The 18,689-nt window shown below is 39.7% G+C and overlaps 1 protein-coding gene across 2 annotated transcripts in view; it reads left to right on the plus strand.

Moving 5' to 3' along the window:
- SDK1 (sidekick cell adhesion molecule 1) overlaps window positions 1–18,689 on the plus strand; it is an 865,901-nt gene that overhangs the window by 310,880 nt on the left and 536,332 nt on the right. For both annotated transcript variants that reach the window (XM_070484134.1, XM_070484135.1), the window contains exon 2: window positions 8,010–8,169. In XM_070484134.1, the coding sequence (XP_070340235.1) occupies window positions 8,010–8,169 (160 nt within the window). The remainder of the gene's footprint in view (window positions 1–8,009; window positions 8,170–18,689) is intronic.

Below are 18,689 nucleotides of genomic sequence, written 5' to 3' on the forward strand. Positions count from 1 at the left end.
GTTATCAATAATTTTTTGAAAAGTTGTAAAGAGGTCCTGAGACCACAAAGTCTGAGAACCAGTGTTCTAAAAGAAGTTGGTTTTATTATTTTGTTGATTGGGGTCCCAAGCGTAGGAGATTGAGTTACGGAGGCTCACAAAGCTAGTGCGTGGCAGAGCTGCGGTTGGAGCCCAGGCAGCCTGGCTCCAGAGTGCTGGCTCTGAGCTGCCCTTATGTATGGGTACTTCCATGTGAGAAACCTTTATGGCTGTAACTTTGCTAAAATCGGTAGGCCTTATTTATTTGAACTTAGATAACCTAAGTTTTTTCCCCATGTAATTTTCTTGGTCTAAAATTCAATCTTTACCACGTAGGTATCTTTTTGTGATTACTTATGTGACATGAACTCGCCAGTAAACATCTAAGCAAGGAGAGGTAAATCACATCTGAGTTTCTTTTCTTGGACCTTTTGGCCTTTTATTTAATCTGAGTTGGATTTTGGGATTATTTGAAAGAATAGTTGAAAGAAATCTTGTACCATATTTAAGAAAAATGATCATTTCTGATAACTCTCCTCTTATTTTGGTTGGTCATACTTTTTCGCTACTCACCAAAGAAATGACAGTTTAGTGCAATTCTACTTTGAAATAAAATACTGGAGAGCTGGAAGCTTATTTCAGTTTGGAGAAATAGGGGAATTGCTTTTATTCCTCTGCCTCTTCTTATTATTAATTTATATGCTGAAATAGATTAGCACAGTGCAGGATCAAACCAGTACATAAATACAACCATTTATGTTTCTCCCATCAGCTTCACTGTAGATTAATCTCACTGAAAGCTTGAGTGGTTTCTTAGGGGAAAATATTGGAAGGGTAGGTTTACCCCATGAGTTCCCTTAAATATGCTGTTAATTCGCATTGATTTCAGAGAAAACAGAGATAATCAGTTTGACTCCCCCCTGACTGAACGCATTGGCAAGCTGTTCACAGTGCTGTTTAATGGAAATCTTTGGGACCCCTCCTGCTTTCCCTGTTTTCGCATGCACAGATGCAAGTGTTGAGAGAATACTGCAGATGAACTGCCGTACTCAGAGAAAATCCTGCACTTCCCAGTCATATCTTTGAGTAAAACATGGTGACTCTATGGTGAGATCTAGGCATATGCAATGCAAGCTTTGATCTGCCTTCTCCCTTCCGATTATGGTGGCTCCAGAGAACCACAGGTTGGAGACCCGGAGGAGGGCTGAGCAGTCTGTCTTTCACCTGCTGTACAGTGTGCTCGGGCGTCCCTGCCCCTGACTCCCCAAACTCTGTTGCTAGCCAAGCTGAGCAGTCATGGCCACCGCCCCAGCCTGTTCCTCATCCTCAGAGGCCTCTCCTGGGGTGCCAGGACCTTCCTGCAGCGCTGCTCACATTTACAGCAAGGCCTGGCCACAAACAGACAAAGCGGCTTGCAAAATTTCACTTCTTAGTTGGAATGGAGGAATGCCTTTATCTAAAGAGATTCTCATTTGTTGTAAAGGAAGGGGCGGTTCTTTAACAAGCCTTCCAAAGCCTTTGAAAGCCACCGTGTGGCTGAAGCAGCACTAAGAGACGTTTCTCCAAGACCTTGGAGCCTCAGCCCCTGTGAAGCCTGAGCCTGTCAGGTGGTCCTGGACTCCCTGGGCACTGTACCCCTTCAGCTCTTTCCCCGGATGATGTGTGGACACCTCAGCTACGGGCAGTTGTGGCTGTTAACCCCATCAAGGACCCTCTCAGGCAATGGCTTCATGCCTCTGTCCTCTCACCTCCTGCTCTAGCCCTTGGCTTGTTGACAAGCCTCTCGCTCCCTGGACTGTGGCTCCTCAGGCAGGGCCCAGCTGTATCCCCAGTGCCGAGCAGCCAGGAGACACTCAGTGAATGCTTGAGGAATGAGGACGTGCCTTTGTGGCTGCGGAGCAAGGCAGCCGCGTGCCTCAGTCTTGTGCCTCCTCTTCCGTGGAGGCTCTGCACACGCTGAGCAGGTGGGGAGGCTCTTCTGGCCCTTGGTCAGAGACGCTGCAGTGCAGACCGGTAACTTGCCTTACGGTTAAACTTCCAGTCTTGCCGCATCAGAAATGCGTGAGACGGTGTAACACTAGGAAAAACACCCTAGTCCTCTGTTTTGTAGTCATCATAATAGGTTAACTAGTTTTTTATTATATTTGAAATCAGATATATATATTTGTTTGATTGTAGCTACATTTTGCCCTGAAATTTCAGATACTCATTTATTTTTACAAGGCAGTAGTGGAAATGTATAAGGTGACATACCGAGAAGTTGGCTAATTCTTTTTAGACCCACAGAATATGATGGTACATTGTGCTGTCTTTTAAAGTTTATCACTGGAAAGTATTTAGAAATATTTCTGATGAGCTAGGAGAACGAAGCCTGAGAATAAGCTATGATGCTAGAACTGCCTCCCCCTCCTTCTTCCCCTCCTCCTCCTCCTCCTCCTCCTTCATTTCAACTTTAACCACTGAAGGGTTTACATAGTTGGTCACAGAAAGTGCAGCTTGAATCAGCTTGTGCTAAAGCGTGTAGAGGACTTTGTCTTAAGACAGCGATCTTACAGGATCGTCTTACAGCATTGTAGTATGACCTTTCCATATTTGCATAGTTAACTATAGTAGAACATATCTAAACATAAAGCTAAATTTTACCTCAGAAATACATTTGAAATGCACAACTATTGTCTTTAAAAAGATTAATACTACTATTATGAAAAAAGCACAACATGCTGTGAGATTAAATTCCTGGCTTCAATAGGTATACATAATGACCTGCCAGCAGCTGAAATTTGAATGACTGTATTTACCAGAAAAGGATCTTCTACCCATATTTTTCAGAATAGTTGTTCACAAATGATACATTATGCCCTGTGCCTTTGTTTCTCACTGGGATTTGAAAAATAAAACTTTCTGTTAGTGATAAATTCATAAGCTTGGGCCATGAAAATGTTTGAATTTGACATAAAAGAAGTTTTGAAAGGAAGATTAGTGGTTTAAACCAAAAGATTAGTCGCCCTGGGAAATTCAGCTGTTGAAAAAGTAGAGTTCAGTAATAAAAGGTCCTGCTCCAGCTGATTGCTCCATTCACGCTGCGATTCCTCATCCTTCTGCTCTCTCTCACCTGACTGATGGTGCTGATTACGACGGCTCAGTAAATTTCATTGTCACTGTACCAGAACGTGGGGTTCGTCTCCTTTAGACCCGCCCTTGTTTGTGGTATGCTTGATTCCTCTGAGAGGTGGGAGTCGATTATTATTTCTTTATTCATTATCACTTGAAAATGGAGGAGAACAGTGTAAGTCCCTGAGCAGATGACGATTTATCCCAGCCGAGGCTCTCTCAGGGGCAGAGTCACAGGAGTAGCTTGCAGTTTGACTTTCTTGGCAACGAGTAGTTAATTCCTATCCATTCTCCCATGAAAGAGTTTCTGGCAATAGATCCTCCCACTTTCCATTGTGGAGCAGATAATTAAAACCCACGGCGAGTTCACCCTTCTTCATGGTAGGAAAGCCTGGAACCACAGGACATGGTTCTGCTTCACAGCTTCTTATCCTCCAGCTTCCCCTATTGAATGGTTTTTACTGTGGAAAATGGGTTTTGGTTCCCTTCTAGGGGAGGAGAAGATTATCTTCACATTGGACAGGTAAAGTTAAATCCTGTACATTATATCTGAAGACCTTAAAAGTCCACTTAGGGAAGTCATTTCTACATCCTAAAATTATGATGTTGTCTTGAGAGAACATTGTCTATTCCTCTCCTTTGGATGGACCTTAAATCTAGATTATATAGACAGATGAGACTCTTTCATAAAGGATTTATGTTCCATTTAAAAGTATGTGAAAATGGAAATTTCACAGTTTTCCTTATTAATTCATTCCAGGGTCTTATAAGGTTCATTGTAAGAATACAGAAGCATGCTTAATCTCTGCTCCTTTTTTCTGAGGAAGGGAGATCTATTGGTTATTACTCGGGAAGACACACACACCCCTCCCTCAAAGAGTGGCAAGTGGACCATTGCTTTTCCTTATGTCAGAATTTGATAATCTTAGCTCAGAGGTAATTCAATCAGTTTCATCTTTATGGATCTTTTCAGATTTTTTTCTGTTCCATTTAAGGTATATAAAGATCCCATGCTTTTGTAGGGATCTGTGCAGACCTGAATACTAATCCTCTGTCTCTCTCTCCCCAAAGCATTTCTGTTTTGCTACATTTATGCCCTCTTTTAATTCCGTGATCTACTGTGTGTATTTCAGTGGTAATAGTGCTGGGCTCAGGGAGATAACTATGTTATTCTCTACGTTGGTTGTTCTATGTTAAAATACTCGTGGTGATAACGATAACTTAAACACTTAGGATTGCAGAGCATTGACATATTTGCCCTCTCTTCTTCCTATAATAAATGCTGGCGTATGTGCTAACCATGATCCTACAGTCATTTGGATCACAAGATATTTGCTTGCCAGCTATATGAAACTATTCTTTTTGAAGATTTCTTTTCCTACTAGATCACAGTATCTAGCATAATTTGTACATAGCGTAGGCATGTTTAGTAAACTATAAATTTATGAAAAATTGAATTATGGTATCATTTACATTCAAAACCATTATATAGTATATTAAGTTGATGATTCTGTGTCAATTGTAAAACCAAATTCAAATGAGTGTCTATGTTGAAGCTTTTTCTTTTCTAAAAGATATATTTTTGGGGGGCTGGCCTGGTGGTGCAGCAGTTAAGTTCGCCTGTTCTGCTTCAGTAGCCCAGGGTTCGCTGATTCGGATCCCGGGTGCGGACATGGCACCACTTGGCAAGGCATGCTGAGGCAGGCATCCCACATATAAAGTAGAGGAAGATGGGCACGGATGTTAGCTCAGGGCCGATCTTTCTCAGCAAAAAGAAAAAAAGGAGGATTGGCAGCAGATGTTAGCTCAGGGCTAATATTCCTAAAAAAAAAAAAGATGTATTTTTTTATGACTCATTCTTGTGGGACACTGGAACCATCAAATGGCATTTCTTCTTCTGTTGTTAAATAGTGCAAATGGCAGGGCATTAATAAAGCTGTAGCTCAGTCAATCCCAAGGTATCAAAGCTATATCCATGGCAATTCAGCTTTATTAGATTTCTTGGGTCATGAGAGTGGATGATTTTAGCTGAAGTACATAGCAGAAAAGGAAATTGGGCACATGGTTGACAATCAAAAGCGAAGAATGAGCTTGAAATGTAGCTTAGAGCGCATAATGTGCAGCAGAAGCAGGTGGAACTCTTGGAATCGGACAAGGAGTGACTGCTCCTGCCTTTGAGTTACGTATTTCGCTCACAGCACCTGACGCTTTACCATTCATTTCCATTCCGGCGTCAGACCTAGACTATAACCTCTTACGAGACGACAACTGTGTTCTTCTCATTATATTCCCAGTGCTGATTACAGAATCAATGCATGTTTATTGAACAGCAAACTATGCAAGTCAGAGACCTAAGAATTCTTCTTGACACCTCCCTCTCCCTCACCTCCATATCTGATCCATCACTAAGTCTTTTTTGCCACCTAAATGTTGTTTTAGAGCCATCCATTTGTCTCTATCTCCACCACCACAGTCGCTTCTGTTACCTTGGCCCAGCCCACCATCTCCTGTTAGAGCATTTGCCTGGATCCTTGAGTGGCCTCCTAAATGGTCTACACCCACTGGTCCTTGGTCCTTCTTCCTTCTTCATCCTTCTCCACCTTGCAGCCGGAACGAGCTTTAATGACACAACCCCTTCAAAAGCTTTCTGCTGTCCTTTTGTAATTCATAATGATAATACTGACAGTACTTTTGACCAAGGCCTATAAGTAGAGTGCCATGTAATTTATCATTCACATGAGGACACTTTTGCATGTGAAGTGGACACCATGGAAAATGATGCAAGGATGACCTGGGAACAAGGGTGTGTTTCAGCCAGAGCCTTGCACAGCCTGGGCCTTACTCACCTGGCTTCCATTCACTCTCTTTGCACCTGCAAAACTGTTTGTTTTTCCATCTTTTATACTTCCCAAGGTTACTCACCATGTTTGCTGCCCCCACGGGGCCGTTGCACATGGTCTTATCTGTGAATTTGACTCCTACTGATCTTTTAGCTTTAGCTCCTGCATGGTGTCTCATTAGGTAAACTCTCCTTATTCTAGGCTCCTACAACACTCACAGATGCAATTTAACACTGATTTATTTGAATGAATACTAGTATGAGATTGGTAATAAAGTATTACCAATACACCAGTAATGGAATATAAGTGATTAGCACAATGGCCAAATAAACTCTCTGTGTTTAGATTCTATATATTCAGTACAAAAGAAACTGGCTATATGTATGACAGTTTAATGTAAAAAATAGTCTCAGTTTTAACACTTAATATGCTATTTGATGCTTCCCTTGTTAAAAAGTGCAGTAATTTAATTTAAAAGTCCCGTTTAGTAATTCCACAAATTTATCAAAAATTTGAAGTTAAGATTGGGGTTCCTGAGAAGAAAGTTCCCATATTGAGAAACCTGTCACATTTAAAGTCATAATATATAGAACTGGTGGATTCTGGAACAGATTATTTGGGTTTTAAATCGTGATTTTACCGCTTACTGTCTGAGTGGCCTTGAGCAAGTTACTTATTTTCCCTGTGCCTCTCTCTATCCATTCGTAGTGGCATCTCTTTTGTAGGGCTCTTGTGAGAATTCACTAAGGTAATACATAGAAAGCACTTAGAACAGCTTCCAGCACACTGTAAATGCTCAGTGAATACCTGCTATTGCTGTTTTTTGTATCATTATTACTATATTTATTCATTCAACAAATATTTATTCAGTTTCTACTTTGTTCCTGGCATTATTCTAGGTGCTAGGAATTCAGAAGTGATCAAGATAGGGCATGGGAATGCACTGAGTGTAATCCATAAACACTTTAACCTCAAAACCCGATGCGTATTGGGACTGAAATAAATGTTATGGTCTGTTAGGGCGTGTTGGTGGGGAGGAGCTTTGTTAAGTTGAAGGGTGAGACTGAGTCGGCACGCACAGAGCTGGGGAGGAGCATCCCAGGTGGGGAAACAGCATGTGAAAAGGCCCCGAGGTAGGCGGGGCTTAGCCTGGTTTAAGAGTTCGAAGGCCCAGTGTGCCTGGAGTGTTGACATGTGAGTAGAGAAGGTAGAAGGCCTGAAAGATAGACAGGAGGCAGATTTTGCCGGTGTGCCATGGGGATTTTAGAGGGAATATGAGAAGTCATCTAATTCTGTTTATTTTACTGATGAAAAAAAAGAAACCCACATGTCCTGCTCAGGGTCATGTGGCTAATTAGTGATGGAGCTAGAACTAGAAGCTGAGTGTCCTGTGTTCATACATTTTTTAAAATTATTGAAGCATAGATACAAAAATTGCATAAATCATATATAGAATGATTTTCTATGAATTTTTACAAGTAAGTGCCCCCGTGTAACCAGTCAAGTAGATCTTGACCTGCTCTCCATAAGATGCCCTGTTACACCCCCACCTGCATCCTACTCGCCGCCCCCCCACACTGAGGTAACGATCATCCTGATCTCTAACACCACAGATTAGTTTTGCCTGATTTTGAACTTGAATATGAGGAAATTTCTGTTTTAGAGGCTAGGTATATCCCTTTGATTGTTACACTGAGAATATAATGCCTGGTTAAAACCAAGACTGGCATGAGCAGAGATTGCCCAATATGCCCCTTTGATAAACAAGTATTCATCATAAATGGAAATAACTTGGATGAACTTGTCAGATGCTTTCAAATGGTGCGATCGTTGAGCTTTCAGCCTTTTGAAATATTACCTAGGGTATTGCATGTTTCCAGGGGGTCAAGGATTATTTGCTACTTAATTAGGCCCAATAGCTATCATTTCTACTTTGTAAAATTAGGTCTGTTTAAGTAAGTGATTGATTAATTGGATGAATGCCATTTTCATATGTACTTCATTCAGGTTTTTTTTCCTTTTTTTCTGAATATATTTCAGATGACGTTGTGCCGTATTTTAAAACTGAGCCAGGCCTACCGCAGATTCACCTGGAGGGGAACCGCCTTGTTCTCACTTGCCTTGCCGAAGGGAGCTGGCCTTTGGAATTCAAGTGGATGCACAATGACAGTGAGCTCACCACCTACACCAGCGAATATAAGTAATTGATTACTTGAAAATAAGCTTCTATTTCAGGGTGATGTGTTTAGAATATTTGCCTCATTGGCCATAATAGCACGAGGGGTGAAAATATTGGATTGAATTTCTAATGCATTGAGGATTAAAGAAATAGGTTCGAACATGTAATTAGAATGTGATTTACTCTTCTGATATAGGTGGTATTTGCACCTAGGAAGTCTATCATTATATTTATAAAAGTAAGCCTGTTACTGAAACTACCAGACAAAAAACACGCTATAGTTACAGAGGAATGCAAATGACAGCTTTAGCATGATAAATTTGCTTTCTTGTGACAACAGCTCCACCCACCAGTATTGTTCACATCTAACGAGCATAAACGTTTAAACAGAGGTCTTTAGTTGGTAGCTTCTGGAGCTCTGAGCAGTCAACAAAAACCTTGCCTAGCTAACTTTTACAGTTGGGATGGGAAAAGATGGAACCATGGGAGGATGGAGTGAGTAGAGCATCTATATTCAGCAGCAAAAATGGCTATTTATTGAACTCCTGCCATGTGTGAAGCATTGGGGTACAGGAGTGGGCATGGTGCTGGGGGACAGAGAACAAGGATTGAGATGGGGAAAGGAGGGAGGCAGGTTACCTCTGGGCTGTCGCTTCACTCAGGAAGCAGCGGCACCAGCTTGCAAGCCGCGGGATCTGCTTGCAGTGCCTGGAGTCTTTCCGGGTTCGTGTCTATTTAACGTCCGTTCTAGGTGAGGATTCTTATCCTAGACGCTGAAGTTCTGAGTAGGATGGAGAATTAGTGACAGCCAGCAAGTTCAAGAGGCCTCCAAATCAGTGCAAATCCGCAAACCCCTGCTCTTGTTAAGTGAAATCAGAAAGAGGATTGGCTGTCTAGAGGGATTTTAAATACGGTATTGAGCTTCTGGACGTGGGGCATAGCCCACCACTCACTCTCTTTACCTCAGAGGTTACAATATGGTGTCCGTGAACCACATTCAGCCTGTCCAGAATGTTGTATGTGTGTATTTTAAAAATCTGTTAAAAAAAATATGTGCTTATGCACACAACATTTATTTCCTAATTGATTGCCAGCATTTAACAATGATAAGATTTCATATAATAACCCTGTTACCAGCCCCTCCTGACCAGTCAGAAGGCCTGGCCACTGGGGTCTGCAGCCCCACACAGAACCAGGGGCTGGGCAGTGCTGCCCTGCAGTGAAGGCACGGCTACTCGGTTCTCAGCACTCTGTGGTCCCCGGACCTTATAAAGCCACACTTGCTAGGCTCATTTCCATTATCGGCCTCCCCTTGCTAGACATAAGAGTTTGTGACCTCATCTGTCATTATTAGGCCTGTACTGTCAAGTATCTGCTGTTGTGGGAGCAATTTATCATAACAGTGAAGAGCACGTTGAAACCAAACAAACCTGGGTTTGAATCCCATGTCTCCACCACTTAGTGTTCGAGTATGACCTTGGGCAAGTCTCCTGTTAGCCCTGCTTTTAGTCTCTGCAAAATGGGGTGATCAGTCCTTATTTGTGGTGCTGTGAGCATTAAAAGGCTCTAACGTATGTAAAACAGCTTATTTTCTGGTCCTCAAGCAATCTGTTAATAAATCTTAGGCAATATTATATTTTATCGTCACGTGACATTATGGGGCTTGGTTTGTTAGAAGGCATATAAGAAAGCAAAAGAAAAGTGAACTTAGAAATGAGAACCCTATTTGAGTAATGGGCTTTGAGGACAGGTGAGTGAATTCGAGTACTTCTGTTCAACTTAATGTCTGTGTGACTTTGGACAAGTTATGTAACCACATTGATCTTCCTTTTCTCACCTGTAAAATGGGTTTAATAAAACCCACCTCAGAGGGTTCCTATAAAAATTAAATGGCATAGTGTTTTGTGCACCCCAGGAAGAAAGGAACAAGGTTTCAAAAGAATCCAGATAGTCCTTCCTAATAAAAGAAGTAGTGATGTGGATGAGCTGTGACGGTGGTCCTCCCACGGGGGTATGTGGCCATGGAGAGTGGCAAAGGAATTGTTTTCTCGATCTTCAGTTTCTATGTGCGTGTCTTCTGAAGTTGAGCTTCCTGAGAACATGCCTTTGTGTAGGCACCTGCCGGGTCTCTTTTCCTGCCCTCTTTGTGTTATTTCTCCCATTTCACAAAAGAAAGGCACACTGCTCCCCGTCTGAGTCTTCCTGTGGAACCATATCTTAGGAGAGCAAGGCAAACAGAGTTCAAAATATTGGGCTTGAAGAAACCTCTTTTAAACAACCCATAGGAGAGCTTCTTGCCTTTCACTCCCTGTACATATTTATTTGAAGGGCCAACTGTGACACTAGAAATGGAATATTCTGACCAATCTTGAGGTTTTCTTAATTCAGATATGGGGTGTGGGTGGGCAGCAAGAGCTATACCAATTTTTTGTTAACAGCCACCTTTTCCATTCCCCAACTGTCATCAGAGAATATATAGCACCTCAAAGCACATTTAATGAGAACAAAGCCGGGAGCATCTGCAAGAAGCACCGCAGAGGAGGGCACCTCGTTTTAGCCAGGCAGCACACTTAAAGGAACGCTCTGTGGCTTCTCCATTGACATACATTAGAATTAAAACGTTCAAGACTTGTGAGAGAGAAAAAACAAGTGAAGAAATATTCTTTTACAAAGCACACTCTGCCTGCATTTCACTCTACTCAGAAATGAGAAGAGCTTGGCAGGGCCTCAGTTGCAGATTTCAAGGAGGAGGGGGTAAAAAGTTCTGCTTATTTCCATCAGATCAGTGTTCTATCTCAATACAAAAGAAACATGCACTAGAGGAAAGTTAGTGCTTTATATTTTCACAAACATTCATTTAGAAGATACTTTCATTAACTGTTGCAAAGAGAGATTATTTGATATTCTAAACCCATGTCCATTTTTATTATTTCACTGTGTTTTGCTTGCTGCTCTGCATCAATCTTTTCTCTGGTTGTTTCTTTATTTCTTCCACGTACTCATTAGATTTAAATTAACTGTATGCACATATGCAGTCAATACCTTCTCTTCTTTCTGTCATTAATTTCTATCCAATTCTATTCATTCTAATAGTAAATAACTTTCCATTCAGTGAAATGTAAAGTAATTGAAAAAACAAAACAGTCACTTCCATTTCATTAAGAGACACATTTCTTTTCTAAGTTCTTAATATTTAATAATTATTTTTCAGCATGTGTAATACATTTTTGTTTTTTTGATTAACTGTATAATAATTGCAATGAACATGTAATCCAGAAGACGTTTTTAAAAGCACTTAAAATCTTTTGGTCAAAGGAAATTCTTTTTAAATTCCCATTTATATGTATGTTTTTATTTCAGAGCAGTATGATGGGCAATCAATAAGTATCTTTTGGGCATAAAAATACGTTACATTAGAATAAAATTCTGTGGGGCAAATAGATTTAATGCTCAAGTTCAATGAGTGAAAAGAAAATATGAAAGTTCTATCTGTTAAAGTGCTCATTTTTAAACAATGGATAATGTGGATATCAAAACCACTATGTTATTTACATTCCACTGGATACATTTAAAACAGTGGTGTAACAGTTGTGTTTTGAAATACCAAAACATACACCAATCCGTTATTGTATATGCAGCTATTTAAAGTTATGAAAACCGAATTTTGGTGTCAACTTAAAAACATGTGAGGAGGTAGAACTCTTTTTGCGTTGCTCTTTGCCTTGGCAAATTTACCTGTTAATTTGACACACCCTGGACAATCCACAAGAAGACAAAACATTGTTGGTTGTATTGAAGCAGGATTGAGTGGGTGGCTCTTTACATATGGAGCATTAAAATCAGGTAGGTGCTTCACTACCATCTTACTAGAAACTGATAAGAAGAAACAAGCTATTCTGAAGCAAGAACAGTTTGGGGTAGATGTGATAAATTACATTCTGTTCACTGAGGGCTTCAGACAACTGAGATGGGTTATCAAAGAGCCATTGTATTTTGTCATCTTTTTTTGCAAGATATAAAACCTGTCTAAAAATCTCATGCTGTTCTTTCAAATTACTCTTTCATCTACTTCCTTCCAATAAGCACCTTCAGCTGTCATATGTTAGCCTTCATGAGACCATTTTTAAGTCTCAAATTGAAAAACATGGATACTTTATGCAAATGGTAGCTGTTTTCCACCTGAAATTGAGTCCCTATTCCTCCTTTGGTGTCAGTTATGAAAATGCTAACGCTATAAAGAGCAAATATATAAACTCACCTTTTTCAGCTTTGCCTAAAAATAGCATTTTTTGATGCTTGTGTTACAAACTGCACGATGAATTTCAGTGAGTTTCAAATGTTATATTATTCATATTGATGCTTGTATCCACGTTTAGGCACAGGTGACAACACTGGCAAAATGGGAGTAGTCCAGTGATTAAACCAAGTTTGCATAGGTGTCGTAGGCAGATTTGTGTCTGTGTTTATGCTGGGAAATATTTATTCTAAGTTATTTTTTACTATGGGATAAAAAATATTTTGTAGCTCTATTCAAAGTATATAAGCCAAGAATTTCTTAATGTTAGGCACAAAACTTGTTGTTATAACAGGAAGAATAATTGGATACTCTAAAGTACTGGAAAGTCTTATAGTCTCCTTATGGGACTTGTCTCTGTGGTTCAATTTCTATGAAAGTATCAACCATAGAATGTTGATAGATGTTTATTTTTTTTATTCTGGTAAAAAATAGGAATGGTTAAGGGAAAAGTTACTTTTTCTTATGTCTTATAAAAAGACAAAAAAATTTCACAGTATCAATAAGAATGTTTAAATACCTGGGAATAACCTTTATAAGAAATGAGTATAATCGATGTGAAGAAAAGTGAAAAACCTCACTGAGAGATATGAAAAAGAATCCTAGATAGGAAATCTAAGCAACCATAAAACTGGACAAAGTATATGAAACAATTGTTTTTGAGACATCGGACATCAGGCGCCTGACAGTAGTGATGCCCAAGAGACAGAAAACAAACAAGGTCAGCCCTATGATTACCCCAGCTGACTGCCTTGAGAGACTTCCCAGGCTATGGCACAGAGAGGGGCAACAAGTGAAACCCAGAGGGCTTTTTGAGTTGAAGAGAGCTGAGAGTTCAGAGAGATAAGGCAGCTTGATTTCTCAGGGCAGAGTACTAGAAAGGAGAGAAAACTCTGCAGACCTGCAGAGGTTCTATTTTGAGTATGTAGCAGAATATTCATTAGCACATTCATCTAAGGAGACTCCCCAAGGCCAGGGAAAGAACTGCCCAAGAAGTGGAGGCAATAGTTCACTATGGTCACACAGGGCTGAGTAGAGTACCTGTTCTTACCAGCCAAACTGAGAATCCTCATAATTCATGGGGTTATTGGATGGAGTATACAGAATTATCTTGGGTCCATAGTGGGGAATTATTAACCCTGGACCAAATACAGCTCTGGTCCTGCCTAAGAAATCTTAAGAGCAACGCCAGAAAGGATCAAACTATTGTCAAGCATCTTTGCAGCATTGGAGAACAAAAGTTCAAGAATATTTATAGGAGTACAAAAACATTCAGCACCAAACAGGGTAAAATTCACAATGTCTAGAATCCAATCAAAGATTACAGGCATGTAAAGAGGCAGGAAAGCATAAGCCATAATGAGGAGAAAGATCAATCAATTGAAACTAAGCCAAAGCTGACACTGATGTTAGAATTAGCAGAGAAAGACAACAAAACATTATAATTGTATTCTATGTGATCAGAGTTAAGTTTAGACGTGCAAGATATTAAAAGGCAGAAATTATACTTCTAAGGATGAAACCTATGTCTGAGATGAAAAATGCATTGGATGGGACTATCAGCAGATTAGACATTGTAGAAGAAAATATTAGTAATCTTAAAGCTATAGCAATAGAACTATTCAAATGAAAGGCAGACAGACAAAAAAAGGAACCAAACACAATGAAAAGAGCATTAGTGAGTTACAGGACAATTTCCTATGGCCTAATATATGTATGATTATGATCCCAAAGAAGGCAGATGTGGAAAAATATTTGAATAAATAGTATTGAAGAATTCCACACTTGATGAAAACTAGAAATCCGCCAATTCAAGAAGCTCAACAGATCCCGATAGTGGAGTTACTAGCCAGTGCAATAAGGGAGGAAAAAAAAGAACAAGAAATAACAGGCATTTAGATTGTAAGAAAAGACATAAAAATGTCTTTTTTTGAAGGTGATGTGATTGTCTATATAGAAAATGTGATATTTTCTATAAAAAAGCTGCTAAAACTAATAAGTGTATTTAGCAATGTTACAGGATATGAGATCAGTATACAAAAATCAATTATATTTCTGTATATTAGCAAAGAATAGTCTGCAATTTCTATGCAGTCATGAACCACCTAATGGTCTTTGGGTCAACGAGGGACCACATATACCACAGTGGTTCCGTAAGATCAGTACCATATAGCCTAGATGTGTAGTTGGTTCTACCATCTAGGTTTGTTTATGTACATTCTGTGATGTTCATACAATGATGAAATCTCCTAACGATGCATTTCTTAGCACATATCCCCTTTGTGAAGTGACACATGACTCCATGTCAAAAAATCTTAGAGATAAATCTGACAAGGGATTTGCAAGATTTTTACACTGAAAACTACAAAACATTGCTTAGGGAAATAAGAGAAGACCTATATAAATAGACAGATATTCCACATTCATATGTCTGAAAACTCAATATTGTTGACATGTCAAATTTTCCAAAAGTGATCCCTTCACCATATCCTTTAGGCTTGAGACCCTGAGATAGAGCGGCCAATTTTACTTCATCACTAAGCCATTGGCAAGACTCCTCTACATGCTTTTTATTTTGTATCTGTTGAACTCGCTGCTCACCAAGAAGAAAGATCTATTTAGCTGAGAACCTTTTTCTTAGGTGAAATGTAACCAATTGGTTTCTCCATCAACCAGCCAAACTGAATGTGCCTCCCATCCTTGTCTTCCGCCGAGGGCGTGGTTCCCCAAGTTGTTCATCTTTAATTTTCCTGACCTTGGTTTATGGTAATTCCTTTCTACTGCTTAACTCTCCATGGGTCCTGTCCTCTGTGAACTGACCAGCTCACAGTAACAACAACAGGTTATATTTTGGCTCAAATAAACTAGTCTTGCCCATTTTGGCTAAAATAAGTAGGATCTCTTATAGCCTCAATCTGCTTAAGGATCAGAGTAACTTTCCTGTTTCACAGTGCCCAAGAAGTGAATAGTTGGGACAATGAGTATAAAGCTTTCAACCTAACTTTGGCCTTTCTTCTATATCACACAGTTTATATTTAGGAGCCCTGGAATTAACCAAATGAATTTCTCATTTCTAAGGCATCAGGTCCTTTTGTCTATTTGTTTATGAGGAAGGAGAAAATAAACTGTGGCAGGTAAAAGTGGGTGGACTAATCTCATCTCATCCCAAGTAGAGGTAACCAACACTGACTTCTGAGGCTTATGTGGTATGAACCTGTGCTATCTTATTTGATTTTCATCATATTAATATGGCGTGCCTCAATGCTTGTATCCCTCCCACAAAGTTGAGCGTTATTTGTATTTATTTCTGACTTTAGTTTGTGTTTTCAACTACATGTGGTCGTAGCAGATATGATTGTTTCTGGAGAATTTCTGAAGTAGAATTAGCACTGAGCTTCCAAAGTTCTTATCAGAGATTATTTGCATTTAGGAAATTAATTCCATTTGGTTCATTTGTCTAGGAATCATCGTAGAATGTTAAGTGAAGAATTTTAGCAGGAATGACCAAAGAACTCTGTAACGTAATTGTCAACAAATCCTTCCAAATGAGACAAGTGAGAGCTTTTTATGGTTCCAAGTCACTTATGCTTATATTGTAATGCTTAATAGTTTGGGTCCTCTTTCCATTGTGTCTTGGCATGGGTAATTTTAACTGTGTAGAAACTAAAATTTCCCCTCATACTTTAACCCTTCAAATAATGCACGGAAAGTTTTTGTATGTTTATAGAGAACCTGGCAATACAAGGAATTAAGTAAACAGAGATGGAATAAAGGGTTTTTAGCTCTAGAAAATCAGTGTCTTTTTCCCCAAAGATTTTCTGAAACCCCATTCTTACTGACTTGAGAGTGCATTTTCTCCTAACAACAGATTTGACAGACTAGTTCCAGTCATGAGTTTGTGTTTCGCTAAATGTGAATTTCTCCTTTTCTGCCCCTGATTCGATAATGGGAGAAAAGAATGAATGAAAAATGAATGATCCAAAAACTGTTTTAGAGAACATTCATGTAAACCATAATCCTAGAAGAAGATTCTTGGGAACAGTTCAACATTAACTTTTGAAACTCTGGATTGGCTTTTATAACCCTGAGTGAAGATAAAGTTTAAATGTAGTTCTTCATGGTATGTGCATTTCAGCACCCAGTTGATCCCTGAAGGGCTTATATTCCACAGATTTATATGCCCAAACGACTGCAACAGCTTCTATAGATCATTAGCTCATCCCCAGCAGGGACCTGTTTATTGCCCCCTTTCGATGTAATATACATTTTTAAATAAAATACAGATTAACGAACTCTTACAAATATAATGTTCCCATTGGCTGGCTTCCATCTTTACCATGCTGTTGACTTTAGCTTCGTACTGATTACTTTAACTCTTTTGAAAGGACTCAAAATATAACCGTCAGCTTGTTTGATGCCTAGGACCTACTCGAGATCTGGACACAGCTTCACAATTTTGTATCTGTATCTTTCTTAACAAGTTTCATTCTGGATTTTTCACTTCATTATTTTGCTTCAGGGAAAAGCCAACTATAGACTCATTACACTTTTGACTATTGTTATTTTTTAAAGTTTCATCTAGGAAATTTATAAAAATAAAATTGAAAACATAATTATTTATCATCTCACTTCCATAAAAAGAATTGAAGTAGTTGTAAGGATATAAATGGCTTACAGGTATTTTTTTCTTAACCCTTTTTTAACTTTAAAGATAAGAATGGGCTTTGGACCAAGATACAGAAGTTTATTATAGAATGTGGTTGTTTATTTGCATGCAAAATAGATATTTTCATACCAGCATAAAAAATTAAAGTTGTGTGGAATAGTCTTATCTGGAGTGGCATAAAATGGATGTAGACCCTCATTAGAAGAAAAAACCTTATATCTAATTTTAATGGGTATGAAAGTTCTTTCTTGTGAACTGAATTATGCCCCTGATCTTAGAGGGAGAAACATATAGAGGGTTTTCTCCTCTATACCGAAGATGTGGTTTCATTGTTCTCACCCATGGTAGGTCTCTGTAGACCTGTGGACTTAGTTGTAGTATCTAGCTGTTGTTGGGAAGAACTGCTCAACAGTAATTATTCTAAAACCAGATAGTATTTTGTCAGACATTTTCTAAAATTTTGGTGGTTCATGTTCAGGAAAACTCCTTATAACAAATTAATTTGTCCCAGTTTTTTGGGACTATTTATCGCCTAATGATTCTCAGTGTTTTACCAGGAAGCGATGGGTTTTTTTTTTTTTTTAAAAAGAAGTGACTCAATGAGGCATTATTTAGGTTTTTCTGTGACCATGGAGAACCTAGTAACTTCGGAAGTTTTTTCAGCCAAAACTATTTTGGCTAAGTTCCGTGTTGTAGAAATTTGAGGAGTTTCAGGACAAGCCACAGAAACAAATTATCTCTTGTTGAAACGAAAAGGAAAGTGTTGCATGGACATTGGGTTAGGCAGACTGGAGCTTGGGCAGGAACAGAGTGAAGTGAGCCCACCAGTGCCGTATCACCTCAAGAGCCAGTCCTGAAAGGGTCCTGCTGTTAGTACCACTGGACCCTGGATGCCATTGCTTGAGCCACTGCCGCGATTGACACTGGACATTCACACTGCTCGCCTGGTCCCGGGCTCCACTGTGCCCCACCACTGCTGCTGTCAGACAGATTCTCCTTTAGCCCTATTCCTGTGCATCACCAGCCCCAGATCTAGAAGTCCAGAGTATGTGTGTCCAGCGGTCATGCAGTGTCTCATACCTGTGCCCTGTTAATGCAGGGGTCTGCTCCATCAAGACTTATACAGTGGAGACTTCTCCAATTACAGGAAAGGGTACAGATCCTCGGCAGACAAAAGATGTCAAATGTCCACTCCAGGCAGGGCTAGTTAAGCAATTGATCATGGGCTGAAATGGACCTAAAGCTGCTTCCTAGAGAAAGTCTGGCTTGTTCTCGTGGGCCATTCCAAGTGGCAGTTCAAAACTGAGGTGTTCTCCTACCTAGAAGAAATGGACATTTAAACCCTTGGTTTTGTTGTGGTTTTGTGTTTGATTTTCTTTAGTGGGTGTACCTACAGAGGACTTGAGAATCTTCTATCGGGGGGTTGTGAATAAGCTCTCTGACATGGGCTGAAGTCTCCCCTCAAAGCAGTTTCTTCTGCCCTTGCTACTTTGGGTTTCTGACTTCAGATGACTTACTGAAATCGTACAGTGAGGTGAGACCTGCTATTTGGTGTGATTAACTAGCCCTGGAAAATGTTCT

This window comes from Equus asinus, chromosome 14, assembly GCF_041296235.1.
Source record: "Equus asinus isolate D_3611 breed Donkey chromosome 14, EquAss-T2T_v2, whole genome shotgun sequence".
Taxonomy (NCBI): Eukaryota; Metazoa; Chordata; class Mammalia; order Perissodactyla; family Equidae; genus Equus; species Equus asinus.